This window comes from Neofelis nebulosa, chromosome 4, assembly GCF_028018385.1.
Source record: "Neofelis nebulosa isolate mNeoNeb1 chromosome 4, mNeoNeb1.pri, whole genome shotgun sequence".
In the NCBI taxonomy this organism is placed as follows: domain Eukaryota; kingdom Metazoa; phylum Chordata; class Mammalia; order Carnivora; family Felidae; genus Neofelis; species Neofelis nebulosa.
In genome coordinates this window covers 123538357-123556768 of record NC_080785.1, presented here as the reverse complement: position 1 = coordinate 123556768, position 18412 = coordinate 123538357, and the positions used below count along the sequence as shown (strand labels likewise).

Sequence of the window (18412 nt, the reverse complement as noted above, 5' to 3'; positions counted from 1 at the left end):
TTTTTACGATCTTCCAAACAGCAACTGGAATTCGCATTCACTCTTTGCAAGCACAAAGCGAGTGTTTGGATAATGGGTTTGAAAATGTGTTTACAGGATCTAAATATCTCAGCCATATACATTCACAGTTATTTCTATTTCTCAGCACTTTTGTTGTTGTTGGACGATCAACCTTGCTCCAGAGCCACAAAGAAAAGCAGCAGTGGAGAAACATTAGCTTTTTCTCCTTAATGATTTCCATCTACCACTTGGGAGAAAAAGAATTATTTTCCCTGACACAGCCCCAAGACACTGTTTTCCTTTTAGCACATACTAAGTACAATGTAAACCATATTAATTTACTATCAAGTTTAAGTCAGCTTCATTAACACCTGAATTTTTTTTTTCATTTTTGATACTAGGTTACTTCTCCTTCAAATCGATTTATTCATGCCCCTAAAACATCCTCATTAAAAATATGGGAATGAGGTCCTTAGAGCAGGTAAAAGTCCTCAGTCAGCTCCTCGTCCTAGCACAACCTAGGTACCAATGACAGCTTGCTGCACTGATTAGGCTGCTGTTGGGTAATCGCTGGGTGTGGCAGGCTCAACTAAGAACGATGACATGATATTTACCGGGTTTTGCCAGACTGAAACAAGGACAGTCGCATGCCAATGGCAGAGGAGGACTAGGAAGACAGGCTAAGTAGGAATCTAACATTCTTGCTGTACAAAATTCATTGATTCATGCAGTGGCAGGATACCAGAGGAGGGGTTACTGGGAAAAGAAGCAATCAAGTGTGGAGTATAGAGGATGGACCAAAGTGATGTCCCAAGTGCCATCATCCCAAGTCCCAAGGGCAATCACCGCATGGAAAACAAGATTTTGAGCAGGACTGACAAGTGTGGCACCTGCCAGCACACTGTACATGCAGATTTCAGGTCAGAGGGAAGGCATGCACCATGTGTGACAGCCAGGGGCTCCGAGTGTCATTCAAAACCGTGTCATTCAATGCAGACAAGGAGGGCTTACCACCTCCCTGGTCAATCCTATACCGTGACAAAGCAGCCTGGCAAAACAGGATACAGTTCCAAAAATGTCTGGAGCTATACAATCTAATTGAACAATCAAATTACACACCAACAAAAACAAAACAAACTCAATCTCTGGCTAATAGAATTTGGCAAGCAGCCGGATTCATTCAAAGCAGGAATGGTTTTTGAAAAACTTTATTCCCGCTGGACTTGAATGAACCATGAAGCACTAGCAAGTTTCTCATTTAAGGATGACAATGTGTTATGCCAGCCAACGGTAAGGAGAGATGGAGTTCTGAGCATTCTTTATTTATAAATATCACTTTATTCCCCAACATTCCTCATCAACTCTGCCTGAGAGAAGCATATAATACCCCAAGTAGGCAGTCAAAACATAATTTAAACAAAAACAATACACAACAACACTTCTGAGGTATAAAGTACTTTCACATGCAGCATCATCAAATTTAACTTTACAACAAATTCATGATAAAAGTAAAATTATTCCCAACTTGTAGATAAGGAAAGTTAAGATATCCTAAGTTTAGGGGTACCTGCGTGCATTCGTCAGTTAACTGTCTGACTCTTGGTTTTGGCTCAGGTCATGATCTCATGCTTCATGAGTGTGAGCCCCCCTCATTGGGCTCTGCACTGGCCGTGGAGAGCCTGCTTGGGATTCTTTCTCTCCCTCTCTCTCTCTCTCTGTCCCTCCCCTACTTGTGCTGTCTCTCTCTAAAAATAAATAAATAAACTTTAAAAAAAGAGAGATATACTAAGTTTACAGAAATTCCTTTAATATTAAGTGGCAGAGCTATAATCCAAGTTACTTTGACTCATTCCAAGACTGGAGTTCTTTCCCTCAGGAAAAAAAAGCTGCCCGAATGAAACCATATACCTCAAAGTTAGAGTGGAAAATATATCATAGATCACACCATCCTCTCACACAATCAGCGAGCAAGTCAGCATGGTACGTGGGTAGTGTGAGTGAGTATGCAGGTGCTGGAAATTAGGGTGCTATGTAAGCTCAACACATTCTTTACTGAAAGCATTACATACTGCCATAGATTAATATGGGCCTTGGGGTGAGGTAACTGAAAAGGGAAAAAAAAATGACCTTTTTTTTTTTTTTTTTTAGTTTGGTTAAAAGAAATAGTAGCAGCAATGGTAATACTCTGGACTGTATCTGTGTGGAAAGAGGTGATGCCATCTTAAGCAGCTCCAGAAGACACACACACACACACACACACACACACACACACACACACATGCACGCACCCTCCACATAACCTCCTACCAGCTAAGACCAAACCAACCTTCACTTCATATGGTCAAATACATCAGCCTCTCTCAGGATTGTGTGTACAAAGCACACAAGATATTTCCACCACCTGCTTCTGCCATAAATGACTGCCCAATAAAATAAGTACTAATGATTAACTTTTGCTCCCTGGAAGTCACTGAATGAGAAAAAGATATTCCCTGAATAGCCTTTGCATACAGAACACTGACTTTTCTCAAGCTCCCCAAAGAAGCTTTAAAATGATTTGTCATTATGAGTTAGTCTTGGAACTAACACATATGCATGGCACGGAAGAGGTCAGTTCCTGAGTTGAAATGTTTACTAATCACGTGGACATTTTGGTTCAAAACTCTCCCTGAAAATGTCTGTTTCCAAGCAGCCTTTGCTTTTGAAACACCTGAAATATGAATAGTGGTCACACTCAATTCTAGGTCTCTGGAACTGGCTTTGTTACAGGACCAGCTATTATGCACCACATTCTTTGCTAGGCACTGGAGATACACAGGCCATTAGGGAAAGAAGGCAAATAAATTGAGACCTCAGTGAGAAATAGGAGTTTTAACCAAACCAGATGAAAACTACTATAGTTGTGAGGAACTGCAGGGCTCAAATTCCAGAGAAGAGGGAAGCTCAGAGATGACCTTTCCCATTCTTAGTTTCACCTAGAGGTCTGCTGATTCACAAAGGCAGCAGCTATAAGGCTGAGAAGCTGAACAGAACTCTCAATAGACTCGTGGCCTAAGGAAACAAAAATTGGGATTACAAGACCCTTCAAGGAAGAAGAGCCATAGTAAAACCCCTGACTTTTGGTTGGCATCCTAAAAACTACATCCAGACAAGCCCTCACAGGGACTGAAGCGCTCCTTCAAAACATCTCAACTCCTGATTGGAATTAGCTCATCTGAAATGGAAGTTTCCACAGGCAAAGGTACATCCTCTCTAGAGAAAGATCACGCTATCCAGATCTCCAATAATATCTATAATCTTCCGTATGCATTGTCTGGTACTCAGCCAAAAATAGCCAGGCATGTGAGAAAACAAGATGTGACCAAACCCAGCAATGACAACAGAAGCAGGTCAACAGGGTAGCTAGAGACTAGAGTTATGAGATGCAGACTTTAACATACGATGAGTAAAAACCACAGTGAGATTGCACTATACATTGACTAAAATTGTTTAAATTAAAAATACTAACAATATCCAGTGTTAACCTGGAGACCAGTTTTTGTCCTTTTCCTCTGGTTAAAAGAAATACAGTAAATACAGTAAACTGTTAGTATATGTTACCTGTATATATACATACCTGTCTAAATGGCAGGTATGTATTATACTATTTTCTGTACCATCCTGAATTTTTATTAAATTTTATAACTAAATGTTTGAAGAAGTAAAAGGTACGGCTAGAAAGATCAGCAAGGATTAAATGATCTTAGCCTTGAGAACTTGTGTTCAAGAAACTGTACTTTCTTCTTTAGACAAGAAGCCACTGAAGGGTTTTAAACAGAGATGTGACTGCGTTAAATCTGTTCTCTGTAGACGTCATTATAGCTGCATAGTGCAGAGAGATGGAAGGCAGAGGCCCAGCTGGGAGGCTGTTGCAGTACCCCAGATGGGACATGCCAGTGGCACTGGAAATGAAGGAAGTTGTAAAGATTTGAATGATGGAATCTGAGTTCTCTAGGAAGTTGGGGTTTAGTTCTCAAAACAGATGAATTTTAGCCCATTCAAATCAGGAAGCAAATGAGGCCACTGTGACCAAGAGAAATCTAAAATCAGAACAATTTATAAAGCAAGGACGACATCTAAGATAGCTCCTGGGACTGGGGAAAACAAGAGAAATGTGAATTTTTCTGTAAATCCTTAGAAGACACACAAGCAGTTATAAGACTGGAAGCTAATAAGCGCTCAGCTCGACAACAGATGGTCAGATAGATACATTCACAACTTGCCAGAATCCTGAAGCCTTGTGCACCCCCTTGCAAACATGCAGATGCTTTTATCCGAGGGGGAAAAATTCTATTTCTGACTCTGACAGCAAATGCCAAGTCACATCTTGCCAGTAGAGAATGGCGTCTCCCAACCACAAACCTACCGAGAATTTCACAACCTTATTCTCATTTTGGAGAGAAGAGTTGTCTTTGACCGCTACTTGCACCAGCCCTGCCAGAAAGTACAAGGGAAATGAGTGGGGGAATGACAGTTTCCGAAGAACTCAGCTTTTTCATCTGCACCCAAGAAAGTAGGTTTGTGTCTCCAGATTATTCATGAGCAGCCCACGTGTTATTCTGTGAAGAAAAATCAAGCACATCAAACAAATTTATCCTTATATTCCAAAAAATGGCCTGAGGCACAGAGCCTGACAATTTCTTCAATTACTCGAGCTGCTTAACCCTCCACTGACAAGAGAATGAAGAATTAATTTTCTTTATAGTTACTCTTAGTTGCCTTTTCAAAAGGTTAAGGTTTAAAATTGAGCATATTAAGTTCCCAGTCTAGCTAGTTTTGGTATAAATATATATTCTTGGTTCTGACTTATGAATGTCTAGCTTGCTAGAGATAGGATTTTTAAATGGTTCTTTCCCCCCACACAACAAAAAATATTCAGACACAGTTTTTTTTTTTTTTAAGGAAGTACTTCTCACCTACATGCCCATGTAGTCCCTCAATTTTTGTATGTTCTTCTGGCAGAGCCTGGGGTTAGGGACACAGTTGAATGTTAGTTGCGTTTAACATTCTTCCCATACCAGAGTAGGTAAAACTTAGATAAACGTGGTTGTCTTAATTCCCAAGGCATATGATGTACCGAACTGACATACTGCAGAGTGCAGGAAATAATCACTAAATGACTCAACTTCCTGACTCAACATTGACCAGGAAATACTTTCTCGTTTTTCTCTAAATAACACTCCTGAATCAAAATTTCAGCCAATCAAAACTCAGGCACTTAGCTGCATGATAAATACCATCTAGCATATCTCACTGGTTATTACTAAAAACATTAATGAATTTTGCATAGTTATTTAGATATCTTACTCTGATCAAATTTATGAGGCTGAATAATAATTTCTAAAGTTATAGGCAGATTCCCTCAAATAATTATTACCATCACCATCCAGAAGTACATAAAATGCTTGTAGATATTTCTACACAGCGCTTTAAACTTGAAATGAGAGACACGTACTTAATATCCCTTTGGGGAAATTCCAAGATTAATTTCAAGAGCAGACAAATACTCTTCAGAAACACATGAAATTCTTGCCACAGACCGCCTAGGGGATGGATATAATCTTCTCATGATACAGTCTGAGAATGATACTCACTGGGTTAAGTGTTTTTTCAACAGAATGGTGAACGGTCCACCAGTCTGAAGTCCATTCCCATGCGTTCCCCACTATATTGTATAAGCCATATCCATTGGGAGGAAAGGCGTCGACCTAAAAATTAAAAAAAGGGAATATGCTGTCAAAGTACTCACCTTCTTTGGAAAATCTCTTTGCTGCAAAAATGCACTAAAAGAAGTAGAACTTCAAGGTATGAATATTAATTTTCATTCTGACCGTCAAACTCCAATTTGGCCAATGTAAAAACAAAGAAAGAGACATGTTTTGCTTTGATTCTCAAGGGGAGTTTAGAAACCTAAGGAGAGTTTATACTACATGGTAAGGAAGCCAACAAAACTCTTCCTAACAGACAAATAATGACCAAATCTGTACCTGATGGGGGTAGGGGGGAGATGATGATTTCAACTCTCAAAAGCATAACAGAAACATCATATCAGACCCACTATAAGTTTTACCGTCAGAGCTAAGATATGTGGCCACATAATGTCTTTTACATTGAAAAACGCCAAGTCACTTCTGTCCTCTCTACCCACCAGCCCCCTCCAACTCACTACCTTATCTTTAAGCCTCAGTCATTATCATCAAAACACTGAGACGACTTGTTTTTCTAAAGAAAATGTGAATTCATTATCAAGCATATTTGTAAGAAAAGGTTTGCAGTCAGTCTCTGGAACCTGGAAGTATGAGGCCAACTGAGATTCATCAGCAAGCAATCATATCACATTTCAAAGGCAGGTCAGACAGTCTGCCACATAATATTGTCACAGACAAAGAGCCAAAGTATAAAGCTTTTTTAAGAAGGAGGGAAGGGAGATGGGTAAGAAAAAACTTTAACTGAAAAAGTTAGTGTAGACAATTACACTATTTTAGCGACTTAAAATATTTTCCCAACATTTTTTAATGGAAATTCTCAAACATAAAGAAAATTTTCATTTTTTAAATGAAAATATATCAAGTTATCTTTGGGTTTTTATTTTTTATTTATTATTTATTTTTTTTTTTGAGACAGAGAGAGAGAGAAAGTACAATCAGGGAGAGTAGAGGGAGAGAGAGGGAGAAAGACAAAAGGAGAGGGAGAGGAAGAAGAAGAGAGAGAGAGAGAGAGAAGGAGAGGGAGAGAGAGAGGAGGAGAGAGACAGAAAGAAAGAGAGAGAGAGAGAGAGAGAGAGAGAGAATCCTAAGCAGGCTCCACACTCAGTGCAGAGCCTGACACAGGGCTCCGTCCCACAACCCTGGGACTGTGACCTGAGCTGAAATCAAGAGTCAGATGCTCAATCAACTAAACGCCCCAGGCGCCCCTATCTTTGGGTTTTAAAAAATATTTTTGTAAAAAATAAAAATAATAATATAAAATACAAAAATATGTATGTTTTTGTAAATCCATGGGTTTTTTTTCCCCATACTAATGACGTAGGACTAAAGAAATGAATAAACTAAAAATTCACCTCCATTTGACACATGAATATGGAAGCACCTGATACTTGGGCAGTTCAGAGCACTTCAAAGTTATGAAGCTACTTCCTAAAAGAACTTCATCTGGATAATTTGGAAAGCTAAAAAATTTTGCCACTCTGCTTCCATATTCAGCATTCATTATGGAAACAGCAGTCTTTATTTACTGCATCATTCAGTAATTCCATGCATGTCAAGTGAAGGCAGGAAGGGATCAATGGCGTAAGACATCAAAGAGCTTACTGAGGGAGAAAAAATATATACCCAAAACAAAAAATCTAATTTTGTGAGACAGAGTGGGATGAGTAGGGAAATGAGTGGGGAAAAAATGTCTCAGAAATTCCCAAGAGGGAGAGGATTTCTGGCTGCAGAGATTTCCGGTTGCAGATTTCTGGCTGTATCCTCCTCTACAAAGGTAGAAGAGTCTCACTGGAATCTAGTTCACAGTTCTAAACTGAGAGAGACAGTAAAGGTGGAGAGGCCACAGGGATAAACCGTTCTTCAAGAATTTAGAGATGATCAGAAAGAGTAAGGTGGGATAATAGCTGCAAGGAATAGAAAGAAAAAGAAGAAATTAATTTGTTTCAAGAAGAGAAGAGAAAGAGCCAGGGGCACAAGAGCAATTAAAAGATGCAACAAACATTCTGGAGGAAAGAATCATTTCTCAGGCTCATAGAACACACAAGCAGAGGGGGCTCAAGTTCATGTGCCTGAGGTCCTTTTTATGTGCCCACACTTAGCAGCTACTGAGCAAGCAATTTAACCTATCTGGTGCTCTTAAACCATTCAGATGGGGAAATAAAATTGACTCAAACTTTGGGGTTTTCTTCCCCCTTTAAAAAATCTGATGTTTAAGTGAGATAAAATCTGGAAGTCACCATCCCTAAAATTACCATCTATGAGTATGCCATTAAGGAGAAGAAACTGTGTAACTGCTCATTGTTAAATTAATTGCTCTAACCAAAGCTTCCTTCCAGGAACCTCACAAGAAAACAAATGTGCGTGAGAAATATTTCAAACCTGCTGAATGATTGCTATGCATTAAAACCAAAACACACTAATAGTTGTATGAAAGCGGCTAACAAAATAAAAATCCAATTCGTAAGATTCACTGTGGTCAGAATAGTTTGCTCCATCCAGACCAGAAGTAATAGCATACATAAAATATCAGGTGAGAGAGCTGTTTCACTGTAGTCCACCCCACCATTGAAGTTAAATTCCTTCTCTCTAATGAACAGACTGTGTGGGCACAACAGCTCAAGTGGACTCAAGGTAACTGTCTGGGTCCACAGTCCTATTTTGAAGATTCAGATCTTGCTAAGTCTCATTCCAAACACAGGTGGAAGCCACCTCCCTGTGCCCTCCTGCTTCTTTCTCCCCAGGTCATGTCTCTCAAATTGGTTCTTTGAGGGCCCCTGGTAACTGTTCTAATTTTCTCTTAGGAACTTGCATCGTGCTTCTTCAGGTAATTTCTGGTGCGTATATTCCAGGATAGACATCTGCTGAACTCCCAGTTAAATGTTCCCACTCTAAACATCTGTAAAGTGTCCTTATTTCACAGGGAACTTTGTGTTTTCTGAACAGGTGCCCTTAAGGATAAATGACTGTTTTCCTTGGAGACTCAAGTACTGAAATAGGATATGAAATTCCATAGCAGTAAGCACTGTAAAATATTCATAACTGCCCAGTCCAGCCTTTTCATGGCCTTTTACTAAAACTGACAGGTGCTTATATAATTTGGTCCATCGGAAGCCCACACCTTAGGATTCAAGGCTTACTGCAATAGCCCTACTTCTCACAGCCTACCATCTAGGAAGGGGACCCAGGCTGCAAAGGCCCTTGTGCCAGTCTCTCTAATGTATCTGCTACCAAAGAAGGCCAGGTATGAGCCCAATGTTCTCAGCCATCCATGTTCAAGGTTAGAGCACCGCAGGTGAGTTGCTGCACACTCCGTGGCAGTGTATAACACTTTGATGGCCACTGTACCACTGCCTCCATCTACCAACATCTTTCCTAGGGACTCGTGAGCATCCTCACCGAGCACCTACAATGCCAGTTTCTCTGACCAAAGGTGGCCCATCATTGGCTAGGTTTCTCACCCATGGAAAGTCTGAGAAAGGGTGGAACTCCTTTAGTCCCTGACATGTCTAATCCCTCATTTTGCTGAATACAACTATGTGCTTGTGAGAGTACCAGCTATCATGAAGGAAACTTTGGAGGAACCAATTTCTAGATCAAATGATTAGTCTTCTGCTTCCTTCGGGTAGTACATCATTTCCCATTGGTTTGTGTTGGTTCCTTTATCACATGCTTACACATATACATGGAATTTTATATATACACATATGCACCCCAATACCTTTTGGAAGGCTACATCTTCTCATGCAATCTATTATTTACATCAATTGCCCCCCCAAAATGAAACTATAATGCTTTAACTACTATAGCTCAAACTATTTTTAGATTTCTGGTAGGTCAAGTGTCTCTCCACTCTTCATCTTTTCCAAAAATGTCTGGGTGTTTCTCACTACTTTATTATTTCAGTCACATTTTAGAGTCATTTGGCCATCTTCCAAACAATGTATCTGTGTTACATTTATAAGTAAATTTTGGAAGAATTATTTTTGTGTGAAACAAAAATACAAATATGAAAAAAATGACAACTGTTTGAAAGAGTGTTGAAAGAAAATCATTCTCTGTAACAACAAACCCAGTAAGGTGTTACTTCCCCACCACAAGATTTCTTTCCACACTGTTAGGAGAAAATGAAATATTTTCAACATTGCTTCATTAGTGTATGATTTTGCCAGCAAAAGAGCAATGAGAAAAGAACTCTTATATACTTGTGGAGGAAATTATGTGATACGCACTCTGGAAAACAGTTTAGCCATATATCTAAAACCTTTACCAAGAGTGTTTACTAGTCTTTGGCTCATTAATTTCATTTTGGGAAACCTATCTTAAACAAATCATCAGATATACAATTTAATATTTATGTACAAGATGTTCCTTGTTAAATTACTTAGCAAAAACAAAACATGACAAAACAACAGATATAACCTAAATTAGTGAATGATTAATAAAAGGCAAATAAATTAGGGCTTATTCAAATGACAGGTTATCCATCTGTTGAAAGACAATGTATTTGTTCCTCATATTAAGCAGGGAAAAACAGGATTTTAAGTATTACATTCAGCATGACCCAAAAGCAACATGTAAAAAGTATATACATACATATATATATACATACATATATATATACATACATATATATATATATATATGTATGTATATATATATGTATGTATGTGTGTATACACACACATATATACACATACACACAGCTATATATACACCAGAAAAACATATGCTGGCATATATGGTAGTTCAGAACATGGGCTTTGGAAACAAACAGACCCAGTTCAAACTCCAACTGTGCTACTTTCCAGCTGCGTATCCTTGGGCAAGTTAGTTCACCTTTCTGTCCCTCAGAATGCCCACCTGGAAAATGAGGATAAAATACATGGTACCTACTTTACAAAGTTGAATTAACATTAAATGCATTAACTCATAAAGATGGCCTAGCACCAAGCCTGCCACACTGCAAACACTCACTAACTACCAGCTATTATTAGCATCAATAAACATGGAAAGGAGCAGAAAGAAATGTACCAAAATGCTAACAAGGTTTATCTCTGGGTGGCAAAATTCCAGGTCCTTTTAATTTTCTCTTTTATACTTTTTGTTTTCCGAAGTTTCTCTAAGTATGATGGAATCAGAAAGAAAACTGTGTTATGAAAAAGAATATTTGATTGATTATTAGGCACTGCCACGCGCACAGGCGGATGAACACAGGAAGACGGCAACAGACTGGTCAGAGAGCGCGCAATGCTTTCCGCGCATGTCCGCGTTCTCTGTGGCTGCCGCCCGCCTCCGGAAGCCTCGCTACTCACAGGCGCAGTCCCTCGGAAGCCGTCCTCCCCAGTGTTGGTCACAGGAAACTCGCCCTGCCAAATGTTGGCATAATGTTGGCCTTTCGGCTGCAGTTTGTTGCCCCAGGGGAAAAGTCTGTCAGAAGAGACACAGGCATCAGCCTGTCAAACAGGCACAGGCTTCTGGATTAAAGTCAAGAGAAGGAATGCAATGAAAGAGAGGGCATTGCTCACTTGTTCTGAGTGAACTACGTTTTACATTTCAAATATATAAATAAATAAAGCTTTTAACCAGAACTGTTTTGTTTTTGAAACTTCCGCACAACCAGCTCATGTCAAGTTCACCACAATCTCCGTGTTTCCCGGGTACTAGAGAGGCCTGCAATAAGTCACATAGCTAAAAGAAGGGCTTATAGAAGGCTGGGAAAGTAGGCATCATTGTGGACTTATATGGTAGCACAATCAGGCAGTATCACACCACACTTTTTTAAAAAGCCTCTGCTATTTTAAGGAGCCTTTCCTAGAAGATGTGACCCAAACATGAGCTTTCTCTCTCATGGTTCTAGAAGCAGAGAAATACCACTGCTTCAGGACATGCCTAAAATAAGAAAATCCTAAACGCAAGGCAGCCTGCCAAGAGGCTCTGAGGAGGACTCTGTAAGATCATAGGGAGATGAATGCGTGAAGCACCCTTTGGGGCTGCAGGGAGCCCACTTCACCTGACACTTTGGTGACCCAGGCATCAGTGTCTCCTAGTAAGTTCATGCAGGTGAAGAAAGCCTAGGAAGAAAAAGCTCTTGTTTTCAATCAACTTTCTAACTGAAGTAAGTTCCACAGATTTAGAAAAAGGTCAACACATAGGCAAGATGAGACCCTCTGAGTACCTGTTTTGCAGGCCTCCCCGACAGCTGTATTCCCACTCAGCTTCCGTGGGCAGCCGCTTTCCCGCCCACGTGCAGTAGGCCACGGCATCGTTCCAGGAGACGTGCAGAACTGGATGATGAGGCCTGGGGAAGAGCAAAAGCAGAGTGTAGAGGGGCACGAACTAGAACAGGAAACAGAAACCAGCTTCAGCAAAGCGCCTATAATCACCCTCAGTCCAATCTGGGTGTCCAATCTCAGTCCAATCAAACCCCCAGCTGTGCCACATCTGTCACCTTCCACCACAGGTGTCTGACATCCGAGGCTCCCAAATGGGTTATAATCCTCCTTGGAACTAGACTTAAAACATGTCCTCCCCAGCAGGCAGGCCTAGACTCCTAGAGAATCTCACTTGGTACACTGGGTGTGGAGATGCACCCCCCATGTCCCCCTCGAAGGAAGGAGTGCTGTTCCAGCTGCTGGGAGTGCCCCTTCAGGGTCTCCCACAGCTGTGGAGAGTCACCTAAGAACAGCCAATGACTAACCACAGTAGGGGCATAAAGGTCCAGCCATTTCAGAACACCCACAGCTCCGTCCTACAGGCCCTATTTACCCCAAAGCCCTCAAAGGGATCAGTGGGGACTTCTTGGGCCTACATTATAATCTCAACTTTTCCCTCTGCACAATCTTGCTTTTCCCCTCCTCTGCACAGGTTGCTTGGCTTTAAACTTTGTGCCTTTCTACTACAGATTAGTCAGCTATATGCACCTCCTGCTAGCAGATACCAAATGAGTATTTTTTCTAAGGGCATAGAAGGATAAGGAAGGTTAAGGGGAAAGTTTGCAAATAAGGGGATCCGCACGTTCATACAGCACTAGATAATTCTAATTCCCTGTTCACCCTTTTTCAAGTGAACTACACACTCCTAGTCCATTCCTTAAACACCTCTGAATTCCCTCCAGCAATTACACCATGACTTTCATTTATTCCTTCAATAAATGTTTACTGAGTACCTGTTATGTGTCAGTTACTGTTTTCAGCAATCAGAGACATACTTTGCTAAGAAAATGTACTCAGTGGAAAAAATACATTCCCCTCTGGGTTTTCCTTCTGTCTTAGCTTTTTCTTCTATTAAGTTCATGAAAGAAAATACCATTTGGGAGCTAAGAGGCCCAGTCAACCTGTGGTGCCCAAGAATTCTATGACTTTCTGCCTCACAGTCTATTTCTACCACGAAGGCTGCCAGCTCAGGCTTTGCAAGGTTTCTTTCTGCCCTTCGTCAAGGGGCTATATCCCTAAAGCTGAACTTCATGAGCTCTTAGCTCCCTGACAATGAGGGCAATAACCAGGGATGTTGTTAAAAATAGAGGCTCAAAATTCCCATCAGAAAAAGTGGGTTAGGAGAACAGTTTTCTTAGGCTGTTGAGATGCTGAGTCCTGACCCAACCTTTCTCCATCTCCAGGGCTTAAAGTGCTACTCTATTTTTGCTTGAGATAATTATTTCCTTGCCACCCTGGAGACTGGCTGACCGACTTGCAGCTCTGTGGTTTTTCAGTCAGATGGTAGCCTCAAAGTATGTCAGTCCAGGACTGGAGATAACATGAATCCTATACCCAAGGCTTGAGTTTCCACAGTGACCACCTGGCCAGACACAACTACTTATCCACAGCACAGATGGTCTTCTTCCTCATCGTGACCCACTCATAGGAGAGAGCAAACAGACAGGTTGCAAACATTAAATATGTCAAGAGATTTATAATAGGCCTGTCAAAGGGGGGAAAAATTTGCAAAGCAAACTCTTTGAGAGGCCAAATGAGGAAGAAAGAGGTCACTTGTTAGGAGCCTTCTATGAGTTAGAACAGTGTTTGGGTCTCCCCATATGTTATTTCCTGCTATGTTATTTTCCTACCAACCAACGAGAGTTGGTCATTAGCACTCTTTTACAGATGAAGATGGCCACCAAGTTCCTTTTCAACAGCACAGGAATCTTTTTGGCAATTAAAAATGTCCACCAGGGAAAGAACCACCAGCCTCACCTGTGTCGAACAGTAGAGTCTGGTCCTTCTGGGTGTCTCCAGTTAGCGCCTTTAACAGGTAACCACCAGGGAGCAGCTGCAACCTCAAAGCAACACCCAGAAAAGCTGAGGTTAGTTAGGATGACTCTAGAAAAACAATGACTCAGTATGTGCAGAAAAAAATCTGACTTATGATCTTCAACTTCCATATCAGTTACCAAACACTTTTACCAGACTATCAAAAATAAATCTTCGGGGCGCCTGGGTGGCGCAGTCGGTTAAGCGTCCGACTTCAGCCAGGTCACAATCTCGCGGTCCGTGAGTTCGAGCCCCGCATCAGGCTCTGGGCTGATGGCTCGGAGCCTGGAGCCTGTTTCCGATTCTGTGTCTCCCTCTCTCTCTGCCCCTCTCCCGCCCGTTCATGCTCTGTCTCTCTCTGTCCCAAAAATAAATAAAAAACATTAAAAAAAAAAATTAAAAAAAAAAATAATAAATCTTCAACAAAAAAGTATTATTTCATATCAAAAAGCACCACAATGACTGAATAGACATGTATTTAAATGATGTGTATCTCCAAGAATTGTTTAAAAGAGGAAGTGCTAGCTAATCCTCTATATCTCTAACAAGTGAGAGACAGGTAGTACTGCTCCTGTTTAAAACATGGGGAAACAGAGTTAACCTTACAAGTATGTGCTGGGCTGAAGGTCCAACCCAGGTGGTCAGATATCAAGCTGAAGCATAGGGTGAAAAGCTGCAGTGTGCTTTCAAAAGACCCTGGTTCAATTTCTAGCCTAACATCAGATGTGCAGCCCCAAGCAAGTTCACTGTTTATCTGGCTTCATCTGCAATATGGGTGCAGGACCCTGGCCTCACCTACCTCAGAGGTTGAATTAGATAGGGAAGTGCTCAGCCAGATGTTCCCAGGACCTTAATTCCTACTTTACAGTTCCAGTTACCCAAGTAAAATTTAGTGACTGGTTAAGAGCTTGGCTTTGGAACCAGTCAAAACAAGAGTCAAATCACCCACGATGTGACCCCTGGCAACCTACTGAACCTCCCAAGGCCTGTTTTCATACTCTTAGATGGAGACAGTAACAATACCTACCTCATGGGTTATGACAAGGAGGAAACATAACATATATGAAGGGCTTACGAGTATGCCTGGCACTAGCATGCACTCAGTACAGAGAACTCATCTCAACCACGGCCTCATGACAGGAGGAGAGTCATAAAACATCTTCATCACCATTGTTCCTAATACTAACCGAAGAACAGAAATTTGCACATGACTCTTGTAATATAAACCAAAGTAGACTCAAGGTTGTCCCCATGACAATGCTACTGTCAGTCATTTGCTCCCTGATGAGCTGGGTTGAGTGGAAGAGAAGGGGGAAGTGTTTCTGCTAACAATTACAGCAATCACTGAAAAGACCAAACTCTGTTCTTGTTCTTTTTTTCATATCAGCACAATCAAAACATTCATGGGATTCCAATCACAACCTGATGGGAAAAAACAAATTCTCTTATATTTTTCAATGATACAGGCATTATGTCCTTAAAGGACACTATTGCAAGGTGTTTTATTTTTCTGAGACCAGGAGAGGCGAAAGGCATGGCTTATTTCTGTTTCAAGTATGGCGCTGCAGACACTTAAATCTGGGGATGTTCTCACTGACTTGACTGCTGGATGCTTAGGGTCCAGCGACATGGCCTTCCATGTCAAGGGCAAAGGTGCATAGAAAGCCGAGGTTTTCCCACTTTCGAGTTTCAGTAACTTCAGATCACTCACCCAACCCCAACCCACCCCCAACACTGATCAGAGAGGGCACCAGAAGTTCTATTTCTTAAGATAATAAAAGAAGTAAAGAAGACAAATGTGACAAAATGTTAACCTTTGTTAAATCTGGGTGGAAGAAATGAGATTGCCTAATTTTCTTGTACCTTTTGTGTTTTGAAACATTTCATCAGTAGGAACTATTTTTAAAAAACTGACTTATTGATCTATTCTACTACTGATGGGCATTTGGGTGGGTTCCAGTTCAGGGCTATCTATTATGAACAGTGTTTACTTCTATCAACATTTTTAGGTGCTCCTGACTTTCAGCAAGTATACATATGCATTTCTGTGGACTGCACACCACAGAGTGGCACTGCTGAATACGCACAGCTTTAGCGAAGACAACCAAACCCAAGCCCGAATGGCACATGTGCTCCAAGGTTTCCAGCTCCTTCTTCAGAGGGGAGCTTCCATGGACCTGGCTGATGTAGAGCAGACCCTGGCATGGCTGCTCCAAGGGCCTCTTAGACTGTTCCCTTTCCTCTCCTCTTCCCCTCAATTCACTCTGGTTACAAATATTTGCTGAACACCCACTGTCTGCCAGCACTGAGCCTGATTCCTAAAAGAGATCTTCCACTCCAGGAATCCTCAGAGTATGAGTTAAGACAGTATATTGAGGGGCACCTGGGTGGCTCAATCAGTTAAGCGTCAGATTCTTGGTTTTGGCTCAGGTCATGATCTCGCGGTTTGTGGGTTCGAGCCCCACGTCAGGCTCTGCACTAACAGCGCAGAGCCTGCTTGGGATTCTGTCTCCCTTTCTCTCTGTCCCTCCCCTGCTCACTCTCTGTCTCTCTCAAAATGAAAGTTAAAGACAAGACAGTATATCGATAGTTTTTAAATTATTTTATCTTACATGGTTCATTGCACAAAGTGGGGAACAAAATGTGGACCTAGTCACTTCATTTTTCTTTAAAAATGTCTACAAAACTCAAACTGGTGGATCTAGGTACCACCTTACACACACTAGTGCTATAGGTCTGACTCAGTTTCCTCCCCACCACACACACACACACTTTCTCTCATTCTAAATATCTGCTTTTCACTTCTCCCAGGATTTCTCTTCTCTGGAACCTTTCACATTATCTTATCAACGCATCCCAAACAGACCCCTAGCTTACATGACTTGAATTCATGGAGGTTCACAATGACCAACAATCTCAGGGATGTGCACAGTGAAACACGAAGAACAGACTGGCTTGAGATGGGGAGGGGACACCATGGTAACACTGCCCTCGTCCAAAGGCCACAACCTAGTTTTTCTCCAAGATACTAAGACCTGAGGTAGGTATGCAAAGATAGATCTACAGTATTATAGTATTATTTCTAATTAAAAATTACAAAGTAACCCAGCCTTGGCAGCCATCCATCCAAAGGAATACTGTACAGTTATCAAAAGATACTCCGAGGTGGAAATATGTATATAATGTGTTATAAAGATAACCTATAGAATAGGATATGTATTTGATTCTGTAAAATATATGCATACGAATGTATATGTAGTATACTCAGAAAACAAGTCTGGAAGAATATACTTGCAATTATGGGGGTCAAGACTAGAGGAGTAATATGCTTTTTTAAGAATGAGTGTGTATTACGATAATAAGAGTTCTCAACCTCAGCAATGACTGACATATTAGACCAAGTAATTCCTTGTTGTAAGGGGCTGTCTTGTGCCCTGCAGGATGTTTAATAGCATCCCTGACCTCTTCCCACTAGATGCCAATAGCACCCTCCCCCTAATTGCGGGAGCCTAAAATGTCTCCAGACGTTGCCAAATGCACCCTGGGAGGTGCAAAATAACCCACTGCACTATGGTAATAAGGAAAAAAAAAAAGATTCTCTTTCTTAAATGTTAATATATAGTTCATAGAGGCATAGTGGTAACAGCATCCTATCCTGGAGCCTGGCTACCTGAGTCTGAACAATAGCACCACATTTTACAAGCTGCATGATCTTGGGTTTCTTAGTTTAACCTTTCTAGGTCTCAGTTTCCTCATTTGTAAAATGGGATAATAATACTTCTATCCTCTTCCTTGGGTTGTTGTGAGAATTAAATAAAGAAATGTACATAAAGAGCTTAGAACAGTGCCTGGTACAGAGTAAGAATTACATAAGTGTTAGCTCTCATTATTACTGTTATTCATTTACGCTATTGCATGTTACAATATTCTCTTAGAACTTTTGAAGAATATATATTCTATCAGTGAAAATTTGCCCCCTAATACTTCTTCAGCATGAGCCCCAGCCACCCCCCAGTTCAACCTTTTCAGAAGATAGGCTGAGAAATTAGAACATGTGTCATTTCCAAAGAATTCTCAAGAAGAGTGTATAGTTGTCATCTTTCATCACAATCATAATGTGAGAACCATCTACACATAAACTAACCCATTCCCTGAAGCAAGTAGCACCACAGAGTTGGGGGGTGGGGAGGAAGGGGGTAGGGTATAGAGGATGCAGGAGGAATCCACAGTCACCAAGCCCTAAGCCAGACAAAGCTTTGGGACCTATAAGAGTACCTATACCACATGCCTATCTGTGATAAAGACCTTAAGTCTTCACTGTAATCATCAGATACATAGTCAGGAACGATCTCCCCATCTGACACATGATGAAGAAAAAATAGGTAATCAAAGTCACCCCACACGAGAGGACCAGTGCAA

The 18412-nt window shown here is 41.0% G+C and overlaps 1 protein-coding gene across 2 annotated transcripts in view; it reads right to left on the bottom strand.

Moving 5' to 3' along the window:
* SUMF1 (sulfatase modifying factor 1) overlaps positions 1 to 18412 on the bottom strand; it is a 103686-nt gene that overhangs the window by 40906 nt on the left and 44368 nt on the right. Inside the window, exons 4-7 of one of the 2 annotated variants that reach the window (XM_058726161.1) lie at positions 13937 to 14019; positions 11923 to 12045; positions 11060 to 11174; positions 5634 to 5747 (exon numbers count right to left, since the gene is read on the bottom strand). In XM_058726161.1, coding sequence (XP_058582144.1) covers positions 5634 to 5747; positions 11060 to 11174; positions 11923 to 12045; positions 13937 to 14019 — 435 coding nt within the window. The remainder of the gene's footprint in view (positions 1 to 5633; positions 5748 to 11059; positions 11175 to 11922; positions 12046 to 13936; positions 14020 to 18412) is intronic. The other variant, XM_058726162.1, reaches the window with a different exon arrangement.